The 21,033-nt window shown below is 34.5% G+C and overlaps 1 protein-coding gene across 1 annotated transcript in view; it reads right to left on the bottom strand.

Annotated features, from left to right (window-relative positions):
* The window catches only part of LOC131146314 (actin-interacting protein 1-2), a 29,574-nt gene that overhangs the window by 4,159 nt on the left and 4,382 nt on the right, over nt 1–21,033 (bottom strand). Inside the window, exons 2-5 of the mRNA XM_058095846.1 lie at nt 10,869–11,030; nt 10,424–10,610; nt 9,276–9,698; nt 7,341–7,748 (exon numbers count right to left, since the gene is read on the bottom strand). Of these exons, the coding sequence (XP_057951829.1) occupies nt 7,341–7,748; nt 9,276–9,698; nt 10,424–10,610; nt 10,869–11,030 (1,180 nt within the window). The remainder of the gene's footprint in view (nt 1–7,340; nt 7,749–9,275; nt 9,699–10,423; nt 10,611–10,868; nt 11,031–21,033) is intronic.

The following is a 21,033-nucleotide window of genomic DNA, read 5'->3' as shown; positions in this document are numbered from 1 at the left end:
GTATCATATGTGTGTACTTAGCATGTAAACAGGTTTCTATTTCAACACACACATAAGGGGACTGAAAATGGAAGCCAATGAAGGACTTAAAGCTTATACTCTTGGCGTATTCCATAGGAAAATAAAGAGCAAAATAAGAAGAAGACATGTATTTTATTTGTAATTGCATTTAGATCTGTGTGTAATAATGCATGCTCCATATAATATGATGCTAAGCTCGAACATAAACCGTAAACAGACCTTAGGGATCAACACTTTCATCAAAAACCTTTTTCATAAAAATTAAAATCAAATAAAGGTTTTTGGAATAACTTTAGGGTCAAAATTGGGCTAAAAATCATTTTTAGAAAGGGCCCGATCGATCGACCCAACATTTAAGGCCAGAAATTAAATTTTACAAAGCACCGGTCGACCGACCCTTTTTAAACAGATTAGCACCAGCTGACTGACCTCAGCTTTTTGGCCAGGTTGCAAAGGCCCAGCCGATCCACACTGTTCACTTGGCCAACCGAATCATTAGGCCAGCCGACCGAACCTACGAAGGTTTGGGAAATTTCCTTAGGTCAGCCGATCAACCCCTTCTTCAGTCGATCGAGCCTCACAAAAAATTGAATTTTGGCTTAGGTCAGCTAACCGAACCTCTCAGGGTTGGCTATTTTTCAGCGCTAAAATGTGTTTAATTTTTAATTAAACAATTTTAATTACCTTCCGCGTCCATAACGGTCATTTTTCTTGGGAACTCTATATATACCCCTCTCATAAGCATAATTAGTAAGCAGATTAGCCCAAAAATTCTCTCAAATATTTTGTGCCTTATTTCTTATACTCTATTTTTCCTTGAAAAATCTTTTTCTAAGAGAGCTTTAATCTTTCCTTTCACTTCTTTCATTTGCAAATTGATTGCATTTGAGGGATTGTTGAAAGAAGTTGTTATTTGAGCATTTATTTCATTCAAAAGCATTTACTCTCACATAAGCTTTTATTTTTAAATCATCCTTGAGAGTAAGCTTAAGGTCTCTCCCATATATTTTCTTGATAAATATTTTTGGGGAAACTTGTTATAACTTGAGAATCTTTGCACATTCATTGCAACATTCAAAAGCTCATATTCTTCATTGCAAAAATCCGTCTTGAGCAAAAACCTTAGCTTTCTTGAACAATAATTTTTGAATATTATTTTTTAGAAGAAAGCACTTGGGATTTCAAGATCTTTGAAAAAGCACATATTTTCATATTTCATATTTCATCAAAGATCATTTGCTATTATTTGGGAAAAAACCATTTAAAAGCAAAACCCTAGGTTCTCCTACACTTTTCATTGAAAAATATTTTGGAGAAATATTTATTAGGGTTTGAATCTTTGAGTATTCATTATATATAATTTTTATTCAAAGATTACGAAATTATATTGAGAAAAACACTTACTTTACTAAGCTTTTATTTCATATCATACGAGAGTGCATTGAGCTTCATATTGTACATCTTTGCTTTTGTAAAACCATTTTTATTTGTACGCAAATTTCCATATCCTTGTATTCCACGCGTGGCCTGAAGAGGAAGTGTCCTGTAAAGTGTACCGGTTTGGCTCAAGCCCAGTTAGGTGAGCTGAGGAGACTCTGCCTCATTAGGAGAATTGGTTTGGCTCAGCTCGGTGATTGAGCTGAGGAGACTTCACCTAGTAAGGAGAACCAGTTTAGCTCAACCTGGTAAATTGAGCTGAGGAGACTCCGCCCCATAACGAGAAACGGTTTGGCTTGGCCTGTAAATGAGCCGAGGAGACTCCGTCTCATAAGGAATATTGTAAATGGCGTCGCTCTGCCAGGTTAAGTGAGCATTTAGTGGAATCCTCTAACTGGTTGGCTTGAGGCAGGAACGTAGGTAGTATTGGCCGAATCTCGATAAAAATATTATGTCTGCTATATTTTCCCTACACTATTTAATTTCCGCACTCGTATGCTTATATTAAATTTGTTGTAATTTTTATATTTATTTCAAATATCTGCATACGTTTATTTTTGTGGTATTGGTGTTTGCATAGAAAGACCTTAAGTTGTGTAATACTGGTTGTGGTTTAAAATTGAACACACTCAACCTAGGAAGAAATTTTTTAAATATCCAATTCACCCCCCTCTTGGGAATACACCATTCACATCAATTCTCTTTTGCCATCTTTATGATAGAGTTAGCCATCTTATTCCAAACAGTATTCACATCTATCTTACCCCCTATTGTCCAATCACTCTTTGATCATTTTATCCTTAAAGTTAATTATATTTTCTCCCTTCAAGCTCCACCACCTATTCCTCTTGTGTTGATTTATGTTACTCTTTCTCTCCCATTTTTTACTATGCATATCTTCCTAGCACTCTATGTTGTGTAACCAAACTTCACTTGAGACAACTTTACAATCTTTACAAGATAGACAATCTCCTTTCCAAGTTAAGAAAAAAATTTATTTAGATTTTATTTTGCCCACTTTTGAAAGTTATCAAGTGTTCTTTTCTTTTTATAAAACAAGTATTCAATATAACCAAATCGTAAGTCACAGCAAACTCTAAAATTGTATCATCAGCCTCATTTTTATCTCTATATCCATGGCTTCTATGTATCCTTTTATAACTTGTATTATCCTTTTCAATGTATTCATTCAAGTCCGCTCCTATGAATGTCTTTTTAAATGTTAATACCCCTTGTCAAATACCATCCATATCTTACCAAGATTGTCGTTAAAAATTTTTTGCTAAGCCTATTTAGGGAGCATATGCACTAATGATATTTACTATTCCCAGGCCTAGAGCTATCTTGATTTTAATGATCTTATCCCCTATTCTTTTAACATCTACTACATTATCTTCTAGATCTTTGTCTACAATGATTCCTACCTTATTTTTATGTTTCTCTTTTCCAATGTACCAAACTTTAAATCTTGATTTTTCAATTTTTTTAGCTTTCTCCCCTATCCATTTTGTCTCTTGAAGGCAAATTAAGTTAATTTTCCTTCTAAACATTGTTTCCACTATTTCCATACTTTTGCCTATAAGTGTTCCTACATTCCAGGTTGCTAATCTAATAATAGTTTCTTGTGTTAACGTCTTAGTCCTCTCCCTTCTATACTAACCCAATCTATTCCCTTGACCTAAGTGAATTTCGCAAGGATTCATGATATAAAGATCTGACAAGTAATTTGCATTACGCATGCAACATGAAAGTTCAAGATTTTTTTTTTTAGATGCAAACTCATTTCACATGGACAATAAAGCAAAAACTAAAAACCCACACAACCAACCCCGAGCAATCTAAACATAATTCAAAGCTAACTACACTAAAAAGTCTACTAAAATCCTGCCCTGTGTCCAGTCCACAATTTTCTAAAGCACTTTTTCACAAGTGTAATGAAAATAGGTAAAAAGAAAACTTTTTAACTTTTTTGGTGACCTAAAATTTATGAATTTGAAGCTTCAAAAAGATAAAAGGCAGGATATTTTCCTAAAATATTATTCAATTCCAGTAGGGTCTCCAGTTTTTTTAAATGTTACAAAATTATCCAGACTTTATTTACGTCTCCTAAAATTGCAGATTTATTTTGGCCATTCCAAACACAACTTTTTTGGCTACATACTCAAGAACAGCTGCTTCTTTGCAACTTCAGTCACCTCCTTTTCCAAAAGTTCCTTTTTATCAGCCATAAGGGGCCAAACTAAATTTCTGCTTGGAGCAATGTGTCATAGTGGTGCTAGAGTAGGGTTCTCGTGTGGATGCAGGGGAGTAAATAAATTAGATCAGGAGACTAACCTTAGTCTCTTTGTAAAAGCATCAAGATAGTTTTTTTTTTTGGATAGAATAGTTATTAAAACTGGAAAATTGAGTACATAAAATAGAGGACAAGGAGTCCTCTCCAGTCAGCTAGAAAAGCTATAGAAAAACTGAAAACAAGTAACAATATATATATATACAAAAAGAGCAGCCCTGTGCACAAAAGTACCAATATATGAAAAAGAAAATACAATACAAAAAAAAAAACCATTACAAAAGCATCAAGATAGTTGACACAATGATGAGAAGAAAATTTAACTTAATTTGCTTCAAAAAACAAAGTAGGTAGGGGAAAAATCAAAAGAAATTGTAAAGTAAGAAGTTGAACTTTGGTACATTGGGAATAGGAAATCATTATAGAAGACAGCATAATAGATCATATTTGTAAATGTTAAAAGACTAGGGGATATAATCACAAAAATTAAGATGCAGTTAGGATGAGATAAATAAATTGCATTAGCACATGCGTAGTGCATGCCCCTCAAGTAGGCTTTGTGGAGATTTTTTTTTTTGCCTAAATATAGAAAAAAGAAGAGGATTCATTGAAGAATAAAGAATATACAAAAAGGAACATAAGAAATCCTCCTTGGAAGAGATGAGAACAAAGAAGAACAAGTAAATTTAAGGCTTAGTAGAGAATATTAAAAGGAAATTTTTATGGTAATAAATACAAACTCATATATATTGATAGAAAAAGAAGAAATTTTATGAAGAGGAGAAAATGCAATAAGGAGCTTAAGAAAACCTCCCTAGAAGAGAAGAACAGGAAAAAAAAAAAAAAAAGCCGAGAAAATTTTCATAAGAGTAGCTTTAAATGGTCACATGAAGAAGGATAAAGAAGGTTAGGGAGATATAGAGGGCAAGTATGTGGAAAAAAAGAGTTTGTTTGATATAATCATAGTTTTTTTCTATATAATCTGATGGTACAGCAATGAATATGTGCTAAGGACAGAAAACACTTGATAACAAGAGTGGCTAAAATAAAAGGCGTACATTTTTTTCTAAACTAGGGGTGTAGATTTTTTGTCATTCAAGAATTCTAAAGTTATCCTGGGCAAAACTTTAACTACTTAACATTGTGTGTTAGCGTAAAATATATGCACTAAAAAATGGAAGAGAAATGGTAACACAAATCAGTGGAAGAAAATAAGGTGGTGGAACCTAAAGGGCGCAAATATAAAAAAGGGCAGCCTGGTGCACAAAGCTCCCGCGTATCGGGGTCCAGGGAAGGGGCGGACCACAACGGGTCTATAGTACACAACCTTACCTTGAATTTTTGCAAGAGGCTGTCTCCACGCCTTGAACCCGTGACGCCTAAGCTCCCCTTCTAAAGGGCGCAAATATAATAAATATAAAGATAATGAGATAAAAGAAGGTGAGGGGATTATGGAAGATAGCCTAGACACAGTCACTGTTTGGAGTGGATGGCTAGTACTATTAGTGATATAGCAAAAAAGGTTTTATGTGAATGGAAGACACATTAGAGATGACACTTCTGTTCTCTTCCATCGGAAAAAGGCTTGGCTGTAGGTTGAGGATGTCAAGAAGATAGCCTAGACACAGTCACTGTTTGGAGTGGATGGTTAGTACTATTAGTGACATAGAAAAAAAGGTTTTACGTGAATGGAAGACACATTAGAAATGACACTTTTGTTCTCTTCCATCGGAAAACGCTCGGCGGCAGGTTGAGGATGTCAAGAAGAATGTGATTCAGGACATTTAAAAAGTGGAGGATAAAGATGCAAAAAGAGGGGAAAAGAAACTTGTTAATAAAGCTAAATGTGGGGTGTATGATAGACTCTATTGGACTAAGCACTAAATATGGGGAAAAAGACATTAGAACTTCCCAGTGCTAGAGAAAAAAAAAAAAGAGTATAGACCTCCTAGGTAATATCAATCTATACAAAATGAAGACAATATAGTTAAGTTAAAGACAAAGATATAAAAGAAACATGGTGAACTCTTTTTCTAATAAGAAAATAAATGTATTGAGAGAGAAGAAAAAGGAATTACATTCTAAAGGAGGACAAGATATCCTCCAAAGGAAAAACAAAAAAAAGAAAAAAAAAAAAGAAAACATAACAAAAACTAAATAATTTAACATTTTTTCTAGTCCCTTTAAATTGTAATTAATTGAATACTTGAAATTCGATAGCTTGAATGACCTTTTTTCACCTCAGTATTACCACCATTCAACCAAACTTCTCGTCCTCCTGGATCAGACAACTAAAGGTCCACAAACCCATCTTATCCATTAGTTGCTAAGCTTCAATATCCTTCTTATTGATCTCCTCTGAGAGGCAGGTGCGGACAAAATAGCATACCAATTCTCAAATAGCAGTCCTCACCTGCTGCTCTTTACCCGTCTCATCATCCTTGACAATAGGAAAGCTTTCTAAGCCTTCAAGTGAATTGCTGACACATGAGAAATGTCACTAACTAAATCAAGGGAATCTGAAAAAAAACATGTACTGTTCATGACATTCACCCAATAATAGCCATCTCACCTTTTTCTTCCATCATATCATGCAGAGTTTCCACAATATAGAAACTAACATCAAATTTTTTTATTTTTTAAAAGATTTGTTGTCCACACATCAGAATTAATTTGATTACCACCAAGGAAACTCATCATTTCCGCGCCCACCTATATTATCATCGGAAGAATATAAACCTTAGTAGACCCAGCTGATCAGATTTCTTTCCAGCACTGAGAGATTTATTTCCATCATCATTTCCCAAATCAAATAGTCCATTATCTCAGTACCACTAGTTTCCCTGATAAATTGTACACACAGCTCTTCATTATGGTTCTGGCTTCCCCAACCCTTAAACAAACTCCCACAACCACCAGCCACCAACTACCCCAAAGATGATTTCAGGGCAACACACAAAATTCTTTTTTCCCAAAAAGAAAAAGGAGAAAAATGGGTGGTTTTGGTATAAGGAAATGACATAATCAAAGTAGTCTTTTATCTTTCGAAAATAAAACTTGTATGGAAAAAAACACCTCTGAAAATTGTCAAGCTGCAGCTAAAAAAAGAAGGGGAAAAATACTCACATTTTTGGTTTTCTTCAAATGAATTGCAAAATTCCTGGCTGCTGAAGCCCCTCCTCTCACAATCACCAGTGCATACCCTTTGGTTGTATTAAGGCCAAATGTCTCTCCCTCACCCTTCTCTCTCATTCAACTCAAAATAAAGAGCGGGCTTTCGTCAGCTTTTAACTTTTAACTATTGTTTCTAATGGTCAAGCTATGTTCTATGGCATGATAAGAAACACAAACTAATCAAGTGTCACTCTAAATTCTTTAGAAGGCATACCAGGTGTACCTAAAGTGTACACACAGTTACCTGAAGCATATGCATTTTCAGTGCATCAGACAATTCAAAATTTTAGGTTTAAAGGTGTGTCTGGTGAATCCCTTAAAAGACAGTTTGTCACATTTGGTAAACAATATAATTCTGAAACTTTTGGTTTTAATTATTAGAAAGTTGAATGATCCATAAAAATGTAAGGGAAAGCACCTCTCTGGAGACACGGTTCCAAACAACAGCCTCTCGATTGACATCCCCTGAAGCAAACATAGAAAGGTCGGGAGAATACCGTATAACAGTAATAGCACCACGATGTTTCTCAAGGGCTGCTTCTTCTGTAAGTGTATCGCCTGAAACTGAATATATGTGAAGTTTACCATCCTGGCCGCCTATAATGGCTTCACTTCCATCTGCTGCAATTGTTGATGCTGTCACAGCAAACCCAAGGTTAATGGTTGAGACTACTTTTGAACCTCGAAGCATGACAACTCCTGTATCAGTTGAAACCAAAGCCAGTTCGGGAGAAAGAAGGGCAAGGCTCAAGTCCTTTGGTTGGCTGCCAATATCAATGGAATTTGCCTCCCCACATTGATCCTCTTGTAGTGGAATTCTCCATACCTGAATTTTGAAAAGAAAGGAAAAAGAGAAGAATTACAAATAAAAATAGAAAACAGTCTCAGTAAAGAGTTAATGCCAAGTTCAGATTTGATCACTCGAACCTTTACAGTTATTAAAGAACTCTTTTCCAAAAATATCAAAATAAAAAAAAAAATAGAAAGAAAGGAAAAGAAAAGAAAAAAATTCTGGCATTACAATTAAGTGAACCATGCAAAGATCCCCCATAAGAAACTTACAATGGGAGGGCCAACTAAATGCAGGAGACTTCAAATTGTCTGGGCCTGAGTATGTTGTACATGCTTGCATATTTCATTAAGAAGTCAATGATCAGAATCAAAATCTCCTTTATACAGAATAAAGAATTACTCAGGTGGAAAAAAATTCAAACTTTTGAAGCTTTTCTGGAAAAAAAGCACCTGTCAACATCGTTTAATTCAAAGCCTAAAGTAACTGATGTGGGAAAAATCATAGCATTCTCTGTCTAAAAGACCAAAAATCCCGACATTTTGCCATAAAATGTTTTTGCTATTGAAGCATAGTTCCATTTAAACAATAATGGCAAGGGAATTTCATTTAAATATTGTAGTTTTCGAGAGTTGATAGAAGTGTTAACTTTCACACTTTTTTATATTGCTATAATCTTGCCACCATTGTAATTGACTAATGCAGAATTTAGTCAGCAGGTGTTTTGAATGAGTAAATTTTTTGTTGGTTTCATTTTGGACATTTTTTCCTGAGAATTTATTAAGTATCTTGCCCATAAAGGCAGAATTGTAATGCCCCATGCACACGGCTCCCCTGCAAGTCAAGGGTTTTGTAGTAGGCAAGATGTACGCAGTCTTACCTCCATGTATGGAGAGACTGTTTCCATGATATGAACTAGTGACCCTCAAATTTGGATGTATCACGCACTAAGGCAAATTCTTTTTTTAAAAATTAAAAAATAAAATATTAGCATGAACAAATAAATTGGTTACAATACTTAAAAGCATCCAACAAATATTTTAAACCTAACTTTCATGAAATATGAACATTCATGTGGTAGTAAAGACAGCAATTTCATAACTCTGTAATATCTAATCAATTGAAAGAAATTAGGTCTCAACTAGGATGTCATTTTTTTTTTTAAACATAAAAATTTTAAATTTGTTGACAACCCAAAATTCTTGCTTCATGAACTATTATAGTTGCTAGTGATTGACAAAAAAATCTCAAAAGGTTATATGAGAGGACAAACACACAGAAAAGTGCTGCAAATGCATCCTTTCCAAACTTTATATAGGTGTAATTTATCATGGAGTAACTAATTCTTGACAAGTTCCACTTTCCTTAAATCAATAAGACCACTAAAATTAAGCAAATGCATCTGTGAAGCTGATTTGAATATTGAGTGCTCTTTCCAGAAAGTACCTAAAATACACAAAATTAAAAAAAAAAAAGAAAAGAAAAGAAGAAAAGAACACTAAGTAATATTTTACACCATATTTTTGAAAAAAGCAGCAACAAATCTTTTATATACTTTGTTACCTTATTGTCAAATCCAGATGTAACAATCTCTTCTTCAACGGCAGCAAAACATTTGATCTGAGTATTCTCTTTCCTCTCCAATCTACCACCATATCCAGTACCTTGAGTCCATTTAACTATCAAACCATCATAACTGCTGGACAATATAACTTTTGGATTGTTTTTAAGCACAGCCAATGAAGTAACATTCTTCATGTGTCCAGACAATGATAGTGGGGGTTTATCAAGATCACTGGCTGAGAATAAATTAATTGTTCCGCCAAGAGAAACAGTGACAAGATCATCATTTTGCCAAAGACACCCAACAAGCATGTCATCCACTCCACCAGAGCCAGGACAAGCCAAGGTTTTCTTCACCTTTCCATTACCCTCCTCAGAGATCTCCCAAACTTTTGCAGACTTGTCAGCAGACACAGTCAGCACCTAAAATCCAGGTTATAACCTACTATAATCAATCATCAAAGCAATGTAAAATACCAAGTGGGAAAATGGTAGATGCAATATAGGATGGGCATGGAGAAGAGGAAAGGTATGAATATAGCTGCAACTTAGAAGTACCACAACCATGTGCACATGCACACAGAGCATTCAATTATGTAAGAGCATATTGCTCAATGAAATCTAAGAACTCCAGAAACAACGTAACAGATAATAATGAAGTAAGGATGACAGAACATATATCCCGATGCGTGCAGAAAAGGAAAAAAAAAGACGTGTTCCAATGTATGCACCAAGCAAACACCAAACAAATTACACATATAAAAATCAGTAAGAAAGCATAAAGTTACCAATTACGTCCTTCATTGTTTTGGTGAAGAAGATCCATAAAACCATTGATACTTTAGGTCATTACTAATTATATTACGAATGCATGTTAACGAGCAGTGGTGAACAAATGTATCAAATATTTTTTGTTGTATTTTCAGAGATAAATGTGTCAAATTTAAATGGTTCTTGAAGTAGCACTCACAACTTTATTGTTATTTTTGATCTCCTGATATATCACTGCTAATATTTTCAAAACAGAACTTTCTTACATGTATCACAGTAATTGAAGATTTTGAAAGGTAATGCACAAAATTTTCAGTAATGCACTTTTTAATATTTATGAACTTCAAATGCTGATAGCAACTTGATACCATGCTTACCTGCCGACCATCCAGACTCCAACTAACAGCATAAATGCTGCCTTTATGGCCATCTTCCGATGACAGCTCTCCAATCTTCTCTCCACTCTTTCCATCATAGATTATACCTTTCTTATCAGAGCTCACAGTGATGAACTTGCTGCCATCTGGAGAAAACCTTGCACAGTTAACAAAATTTGAATGATACCTGCAGACATAAAACAACAATTTTATAACAATAGGCAATTATATACAGAAGATATTTCATCAGTCTGGTCCAAATGTAGTAGACAGATTCTATAGTTGGGATATTGCATCATCCAGAGGCTGATGTACCTAAAAGTGCCAATTCCTGGGTCAGCCATTGTGTGCATGGATTTAAATATAAACAATGTCAAGATATCAGATCAAATTGTCACCTAAGTAAAATAATCGCATTTAAAAAAAAACATAATGACAATCAAACCTCTGAGATTGCTTGAATTTAAATGGTGGTCCTTCATAGAAATTCACCAAAAAGTCCTCTCCACACGTCACAATTCGAAATGGTCTTGTTGGCTTAAATGCACAACTCAAAACTCTTTTTGAATGTCCATCAAACTCTCCTACATTAGTGCCTGAATCCCACCTATTCAATTCATCATGTATACAAAATTAGATGATACACAATTTAATAAATTATGATAAGAAATCGTACTTTGTCACCTACAAAGTTATACAAAAATCAAGGAAAAAAAAACAGCATATAGTTCACCATGATCACTGCAACAAGTTTGAGAAACAATAGGTAAAAGAATGCAGCTGCTTTGTGGAAAGGTAGAATGAAATAATTGAGGCTTCATCTGCTTCCATGTAAATGAGGGATCAAATCAACGTAAAACCAAAAATTTTGGTGATCAATTTAAATAAGGGAACAGTGCTCATAGAATTGATTTTTTCAAATTTCACATCTTTCTCAAAATAAGGGCCAAAAAGTTCCACCTTTCTTTGGACATCAGCTTTTCTTTTTCTTGTTCTTCTCCTTATCTGTTTTCTTTTTTAACAAACAGCAAAGTGCCAAAGACATCAATGAACATCAGTAGACTTGATACCTTGCGCACTTCCAAATCTCTCTCTCTCTCTCTCTCTCTCTCTCTCTCTCTCTCTCACACACACACACACACACACACACACACACACACACACACATCCCCCCTCTCCCTCCCTAATGATGGGGATCAGCAGGTCATACCCCTTTCCTTCACCAACATGGTGACATGTGGACGGCCTCTAGATGTCCACTTTAGCTCATAATTGTTTTGAAGGAACCCATGGGATTAATGGAAAATCATACTTGAAGACTTTTGCTACAAGAAGATCCAAGTGAAGTATTAAAGGAAGAAGACCCATGTGGGCCCCACATGGCTCCATTGGGTCCCACACGGAATTGGGCCTCCTTTTGAATTTTGTTTTATATTTAATTTGTAATCTTGCAAGACAACTTGTTTGCTTGCATGTGCATGTCTTAGTAAGTTGTGTGTGTTGTAAGTTGTGTCAGTATTAACTGTGCTAGGTTGAGAGTTGTTGGAAGTGTTTAATGCTTCACTCCCAGGCTATGCCTATAAATAGCCTTCTCATTGTAAGAACAAAGACATGAAAGTTGAAGTTTGAATATTGAAATATTGAAAGGAAATTCCTTTGTTGAAGCTTGTCAGCTTTGTCCAATCCTTGTGATTGTGTAATGTGAGGCTACGTCGTTCTCCTTAAAGATCAGGTGGTGAGAGACCACTACCTATCCAGTGACTCCATCCCTATCCCACTTTCATGATTTCCCCTCCCTCACCCACACGACCACCACCAAAGTTACATCCACACGGCCAGGACTTTCATATCACCGCACGGTCACCATCAATCCTTTGTATTGCTGTGTTCAATTCGTATCTCACATGCTTGTACCAAGGACTCTAGGTGATCCCACTGCTTGTTGAACAACGTCAAGCATCCATAGATTCTTGTGATAACTTCGGTTTCTATTTGAACCCCTGTTATATCTTACAGCCCCTAGTCTTATTAAAACCTTAGTTTCGAATTCTGCACTTTCATATTTGATAAACCCTTTGCTTGAAATGCTGACATCCAAAACTTGAATAGCATATCTATAGACTTAGACTTTCAATATTACTACTTGCTAGTCTAAAACAATTGTGGAATATTGCTGTGCTAAACACATAACTTATTTCTTGAAATATTGAAATAACATCTTTACTGCAATTTCAACTTGTTTCCTTTGTGAAAGAACCAATTAGGACTTATTTCATAACAGCATCATACACCCTTTAAAATTCCCAAAACATGTGAAATGTCCTCTGGTTTATTGTGTTTATGTTGGGATAATTAAATTCTTAATTTAAACTATATTGAGTGTATGTGCTTGAGTAGGTTGAACCATAGGACTAGGCCACCCTTTCTCGTCCCACATCATATAAGGCCCAAGACACATGCAACAAGTCTTTCTGATTTTATTTTTATTAATTTTAAATTTCAAAATACTTTTACCTTTTCATGTGCACTAGCAAAGTTGCAAGGCCTTGAAGTTCTTTCTCTTCCCCAAAAATCTTTTTCACACCATCTATATTCTTAACTCAACGAGGGCATGGACAATTTATAAAGCTCTATATATATATATATATATATATATATATATATATACCTATAAATTGATGAGGAATGAAAAGGAGTTAAATCATCACATTCCAGAATATTACTATTTCAGGGTTAACTAATTGCCATTATGTTATTCATGATTTTATAAATTTTAGTTATTTTGGGTTTATTTTCATATTAGTAATTCATGGTAACGGTGCTCCTTTGTGACAAGTTGGTCATAGGTTTGAGTCCAAGGAAACAGCCTCTCTGCATAAAAACAAGGCTAAGGCTGCGTTCACTTGTTACAACCCTCCCTACAATCACAAAGTGGGGAGCCTTGTGGCTTAGAGATACTTTTTTTTATGTTCATATTTTAGTTAGTCTAGGGGCCAATTTATAATTTAAATTATTTTTTATCTAGGGAAAGAGACGTTAAAAGATAAATTGAAAAAACTAGAGAAATTGAAAAATTAGGATTCAAACTTTTGTACACTAGGAAAGAAAAATATAAGAATAGGAAGGAATTATTGTAGACAAAGGCATAAAAGTTAGTGTTGTAGATGTTAAAAGAGTAGAATAGAGAAGCATAAAAATCAAGACGGTCTTAGGACAAGAGATAATAAATGCCATGAGTGCTTATGCACTTTAGGCTCAACAAAGAACCTTAAAAGACAATTTTGGAAAGACATTAATAATATTATACAAGGGATATTAATGATTGAGAAAATACTTAGAGAAGGGGAATTGAATGGTCACAATGGAAAGGACAATAAATGTTATGAGAGGATACATGGAGGACATGGGTATGGCAATATAAATGAGTCCAATGATATGATCATAAACTTTGCATATTATATAATCTTATAACAATGACTATATGCTCTACTATCCAATCACACTCCTTGTTCATTTTATCTTCGAATTTTACTATATTATCTTCCTTCAAGTTCCACCATCTAGTCCTCTTGTGTTGATTTATGTTACTCCTCTTCAATTTTTTAATATGTATATCTAATACTAAGACCCTATGTTGTGTAGCCAAACTTTTATCTGGATTAACTTTACAATTCTTACAAGATAAAAAATTCCCATTCTTAATTAAGAAGAAATTTATTTGGCTCTTATTGTACCCACTCTTGAAAGTTATTATGTATTCTTCTCTTTTTTATAAAGCAAATCGCAAGACATGGCGAAATCTAAGATTGTATCACCAACCTCATTTTTATCTCCATATCCATGGCCTCCATGTATCCTTTCATATCATACATTATCCTTGCCAATGTGACCATTTAAATCAGCTCTTGTGAATGTCTTTTTAGGCATTGGTATCCCTTGTAAAATACTACCCATATCTACCCAAATTGTCTTTCCAGATTTTCTGCGAAGCCTATTTGGGAAATATATGCACTAATGACGTTCATTATCTCCAGGCCTAAAGCTGTCCTGATTTTAATGATCCTATCCCCTATTCTTTTAACATCTACTACACTATTTTTAGATCTCTATCTACAATAATACCCACGTAGTTTTTATGTTTCTCTTTACTAGTGTACCAAAGTTTAAATCCTAATTTTTCAATTTCTCTAGCTTTCTCTCCTACCCATTTCATCTCTTGAATGTAGATTAAGTTAATTTTCCGTCTAAACATTATTTCTACTATTTCCATACTTTTTCCCGTAAGAGTCCCTATATTCCAAGTTGCTAATCTTATCTTAGTTTCTTGTGCTAACTTATTAACCCTCTCTCGTTTATACTGACTTGGTCTATTCCCTTGATCTAGGTGAATTTGGTAAGAATTCATGATAATAAGATATGAAAAAGTTTTACATTGACTATTAGCTACCTAACACAACCCTGCTCCTTTATTTGGGCTTGGGACTGGCTGCATGTACAAAGAATTTGCGTTACATGAGTGAAGTACACATTTATGTTTTTTTTTTTTTTTTTTCTTTTTTTCATAGCAAACTTATTTCACATAGACAATTTTCTAAGTCACACCCTACAACTAGTAGAAACCACACACACACACACACACACTAACACTATAATACATTAATTTTTTTTTTTTTTTTGAAAAAAATTGTATATTTCAAAACTTGCAAAAGAAAAACAAAAAAACACAAAAATGCATAGACTAAGACTACAAATCATAAACACAAAATCTCCACTACTAACCAACTATTGAAAAATTTATTAATAATAGTAATAAGAAAGGAAGCAACAAGAGAGGACAAGATTTAATTGGTGACTGACACTAAAAAGGTAATGACAACCGCTTGAAAGATACTATAGTAAGTACCCTTTGATGGAAGAAATTTGATGGTTCTAATGAAAATCAATCGAAGAATATTTAAGCAACATGGTATTGCAAGAATTCTTCAATCTAAATTCAAGATTCAAATCCAAGAATATTGAAAAAACAAGATTCCTCAACCCATAAAATCTTTATTGCTTCTTCATGATTTTAGGGCTAAAGAGCAAGAATCCTTGGATTAGTTTGGGTCTTTGGGAGAAAAGAAGGGAAAAGAAAGGAAAGAAAGGAAGTTCAGAGAGGGGATCTGTTTCATTGGTGAGAAAACAAAACCAAAAAGAGAGAACAGAATAAAGGAAAATGAAAAAAAAGAAAAAGAAAAGAAACCTTAGAAGTGGAAGTAAAAGAAAGAAAAAGGGGGGGAATTTCAGTCAAAGTAGATGAAGTAGAAGGGTGTTAGGGAAAAGGAACTTTTTCCTATATAATGCAATAGCTTTTAATATTTGTTTTACAATACAACCTGAGCAGATAAAAATAATGAGAACAACTGAACATGAAAAGAACCTGCAAGGCTGCAATAATTGAGGAAGACCAAAGATGAGGAAGATGGTCTGCAGTTGCAATGGGCTGTCACAGCAAGGCTAGAAGGCTAAGGCACCAAGCAGCGAAGATGAGGAAGGCCTGCAAGTTGTGATGGACTGTCCGCTATCACGACAAGGTCGGAAGGCCAAGTGGCAAAGATGAGGAAGACTAAAAATGGAAGGCCAAAGGTCAAATATGAGGAATTGTGCAACGGTGGCTGGTGGATTTTCTTCAAAGATTCACAAATCACAGATTTCCAAGGAAGACAATGAAATCACAAATTTCCAAATCATAGATTTCCAATGATGAACAATTGCATTCTTTCGCTGGTAAAGGGTTCATGTGCTCGCAAGCGTGCTTTCAACTCTAGGTCAACTGTTTCTATAATTTCTCAGAAATCTGACCACTTTTAAAAATTCTTAAGTTCTTTCAGCCATATTCAATTTCTCTTCAGCATTCCTCAAAATCTCAATGGAAAGCCTCAAGATTTTTCAACTAGAATCTGTCTATCTTCAGTATTCCTTGTTGTAGAGTCGATAAAGTCAAAATGAGAGAGAGAGATTCTCCAAGACAGCCCAGTTGTCCCGTCAAGGAGAGAGAGAGAGAATAACAGCCGGAGAGAGATGATGACACAGTAATAGAAAATTATTTCTGGTTATTTTGGCGGAAAGGTTGCGAAAAGAAAACCCAAAAATGGTTTGCACCTGACAGTTCCAGCAGAGGGAAAGCTAGAGGGAGATGACCAGCGATGGTTTTGCGTTTGGAGAAAGCAAGTTAAGAGCCTACCAATTTATGGTTTCATGTTTTGATATACAAAAGTATATTATTGTGTAGATCACCAAGGGGTTTGAGTTTTGTTCAATTTTCCACTTATTTTAATTTTGTAGTTCAACATCATGTTTTAAGATGCATCCTATATTTGGTAAAGTTTTATGGATTGGATGAGCAATGTGATGGTTAAGCTTGTGGTCCAAATTGGCATTCATTTTCAACTGTGGATAAGCTTATGGTTGCTAAGCTTATGGTCCAAACTGGCATTCATTAGAACTTTTGATATGTAAAATTAAAACTAGTGTGTATCAAACAAATTATTAGAAAATGTAAAGTTTACTTTGTAAACAAGAAGCAGTAAGAATAAATAAAGGGTTGAATGTTCTTTATTCTAAGTTCTCCATAAATAAAGCGAATGTAAAGTTTTACATTCATTTGTCTAAAAAATGTGCAGCCCTGTATGCCTAGCCACCTACCAGCTTGCCTACAATAAAACACAAACCACAATGTCAATGTGTGTGTGTGTGTGTCTGTATAATACACTCATTAGTCAGTCGTATATATCTTCGCCACACATAGACATGAGACATGTACAATTTTTTTTTTTTTTCCATTTTCATGTGTGCCTTCCTCAACCTTTTGCAGCTGGGGGTATGAGTATGACAATTGACACATGCCATTGCTGATTATTATATGATTGTTTGTTTTCTTGATCATGATGCTTTGCCATTATGTGTTGAATTTAGAAAGAGTTATGCACTATGTATATTACTTTTGTTTGCTTTTATCTTTTTGATGTGATACTCTACTTTCATTGATCATTAGGTTGCAGGTGCAGGTCTTGTTTTCTTTTGTTGTTGTCTTTGCCATTAGTTGTTGAATTGAAAATGAGTTCTTTTGCACTATGGATATTACTTCTTTTTTTTTTCTTCATCTTTTTTATGTTATACTGTTTATTTCATTGATCATTGGGTTGTGGATCTTGTTCTCTTTTATTGTCACGTCAAATCTAATGAATTTGAAATTATACATGATTTTTATAGATGTCTAAAACTGGGGACAACACAAGTTTCAATACAACTCATTGTTCGAACCTGAACCGAAGTCTAATCCCAAGCGTGAATGCAGAATTAGGAGATAATATTGCTACTTCCAAAACAGAGTTGGCTGATAAAAAAAAGTTCAGATCAAAATCATAGGTATGAGACCATTTTACTAGATTATGTGTTGATGATACTCATGAGGTAAAAGCTCAATGTAAATATTGCCCAAAATTGTTTTGTGTTGGTTCAAGAAGATATGGAACAAGAGTTTTGTGGAATCACTTGAATACATGTGCTACGTATCCCTATGAGTGACCCCGTGATCGTAATCAATCACAAATTAACTTCAAACCAGAAACGAAAATACAGGAAAAACAATTAACATGCCAAAAATATGATCTAGGTGTTTTTAGAAAGGCCTTGGCATATATGGTGATAGTGGATGAACTACCATTTAAATTTTTGGAGGGGCAAGGTTTTAAATATTTTTGTAATTTCATGGAACCTAGATTTAAGGTTCCATCACAAGTGACAATGGCTAGGGATTGTCTTTTTTTACATGGGGCAGAGAAAAAAAATTAAGAATTTTTGAAACATAATTGTGAATGAGTTTGCCTCACAATAGAAACTTGGACTTCTTTATAGAATGTTAGGTACATGTGTTTGATTAAGCATTTTATTGACAATGAATGGAGGTTAGAAAAAAGAATTTAGAGTTTTGGTCCAATTCCAAATCACTAAGGGGAAGTGTTAGGTTTTGCTATTGAGAAAGCTTTGTTAGATTGAGGAATAAATAAATTTTTTGCCATTACTATGGACAATGCAAGCTCCAATGGTACAGCCATTAGTTACTTAAAGAGACGGGTGAACAATTGGAAGGGTAGTGCGCTCAATGGTGAGTTCTTGCACATAAGGTGTGTTGCACATACCATTAATTTAGTTGAACAAGATGGGTTGAAACTTGTGGGAGATTCGGTACTTCGAATTATGCAAGCAGTGAAATATATTAGGCAATCACCAGGTAGAATTGCAAAATTTAAAGAGTGTGCAAATGAGGAGAAGGTTAATTGTAAAAAGCTTTTGTGTCTGGATGTGCCTACTAGATGGAATTCCACATACATGATGTTGGACACTGCTTAAAAATTTCAAACATGATGAAAAAGATCGAGAATTTGCACTTGATCTTTCAAGAGATGGTGGAAAAGGAAAGCCACTAAAAGATGATTGGGATAATGTGAGGAGGATGGTGCAATTCTTAGAATACTTCTATGAATTCACTTTGAGTGTTTCTAGCTCCAATTATGTGATTTCTAATACTTTTTTCAATGAAATTTGCATGGTTAATGCTTTTTTGGAAGATTGGTGCAAAAGTGATGATTTTGAATTAAGTTAAATGACATTCAAAATGAAACATAAATATGATGATTATTAGGGGATCCAAAAAAACAGAACATGATGATGTTTGTTGCCACCGTTCTTGATCCTCAATATAAGTTAGAGTATGTGGAGTGGGGCCTTTCTTAATTGTTTTCTTCTCTTACATCTTCAATTTTGAGTAAAAAGGTGAAAGATGTTCTTTTTTCTATGTTTGATGAGTACAAAAATGGAGGTAGGCAATGTAGTGGACTTGTTGGTAAAACCTTTGAAATTGGTTCTAGCTCTTCTAGTGGTGTGGTGGATGCTGAGCAACCATCAATGAAGATAAGGATGCTTATGGTGGATAAATTCGAGGGCATAGGTCAAGAAAAAGAAGGTGGGGGAGGCATGAGTGATCTTGAGAGGTATCTTTCTAAGGACCTTGAAGAGGCTAGTCATGAATTTGACATTTTAGGATGGTGGAAGATAAATAATCCGAGATCTCCTATCCTTTCACAAGTTGCACGTGATGTTTTGGTTGTCCCCGCATCTACTGTTGCCACTGAGTCTACATTTAGCACGGAGGTCATGTTCTTGATTCTTTCAAGACATCATTGACTCCTAAGATTGTGGAGGCTCTTATACATTCTCAAGATTGGTTGCGGAATTTACCACTACCAGTTAACTATGAAGAAAGTCTCGAAGGACTTGACAAACTTGAAAAAGGTAAAGATAATTTCTTAGTGTTTATCTTTTTTACATTTCCTAATTGTTTTATTCTAATTATTGTCTTGTATTTCTTTTTCTCTAATTTATTACTTTTTCTTTTTAATTCATTTTAGAATTTAATAAATTTGGCATAAATTCTTCTAGTATTGACATCACTAATGATTTGTTGGTAAGATCATGTATTCATTTCTTTTATGAACATTGATTATCAATTTTAGTTTATTTTGTTATACTTTCATTTGCTTTATTTTATTAGGAAGAATGAATGATGCTTGTATGGAGATCGGTGAATTTAAGCTACAATTTTGAATATTGAAGAATGTGGATGACTTCAATTCTTTGAAAGTTCTAAACATTGATTGTATTTTTTGGTGAACAATTTGTGTGTGTGTGTGTTCTTTTTTTTTTTTTGCAATTTGGGATATTTCATATTTTCTTGTTTATTTGGGATGTTTGTTTATTCCAGGAAATTTGGGACAAGAAGACATAACTATAAAAGTGCCCAAGAATTTGCTTGCTTAATTATTGAAGTTCCAAGGATTGGAGCATTGTGGTTAATTGATCTGTAATTTGCACTATGATGGTTTGTAGGAGCCTAAGAGAAATAAAAGTGATCGATAGAAAAGCTAATAGGAACTAGGAACAAAAATCTCTATATCAATTATTATTTAAAAGGTTCAGTAGGACCAGCAGGTTCTTAATTAGTTCTCCACAATCCATACGTTCTCAAAAGGTCCAGCAGGACCTGTAGGTTCTCAATGGTCTAAACTATCTAGCAGGTTCAATTTTGTTAAAATTATGAAACATTATGGAAAATCAAAAGGTCCAATAGGTTCTCAACAACCTTTGTGCAAAAAAAATCATTAAACATTAAAAAAATCGGTTTAAAACCAAGAAAACTGTAACCGAACTGCTCAAGGTTCAGTTCTCCAAGGAATAGCAAGTTCGATTCGGTTTCAGTTTCGTTTCTCCTCCATAAAAATTGCACTTTTCGGTTTGCAGCATAACTGAACCACAGTGAACCAATTTCACACCTAGTTAGAGCTACTACAACATTTTAGAACTTGTGGTCGAGTTTTCTCTAACAAGGGGTGTTTGATGGAGGACCACCAAATCACCAATGAAGAACTTTCAATTTTTTTTTTCTGGATCAGTAAGAGGGCGAGCCATGGATCAATGGTAAGGTTGCTCCTTTGTGACCGGTTGGTCATGGATTCGAGTCCAAGGAAACAACCTCTCTGCATAAAATTAGGGGTAAGGCTGCATACACTGTG

This window comes from Malania oleifera, chromosome 13 (genome assembly GCF_029873635.1).
Source record: "Malania oleifera isolate guangnan ecotype guangnan chromosome 13, ASM2987363v1, whole genome shotgun sequence".
Taxonomy (NCBI): Eukaryota; Viridiplantae; Streptophyta; class Magnoliopsida; order Santalales; family Ximeniaceae; genus Malania; species Malania oleifera.
Note: the sequence above shows the minus strand (reverse complement) of the source record. Positions and strands in the feature narration are given on the sequence as shown.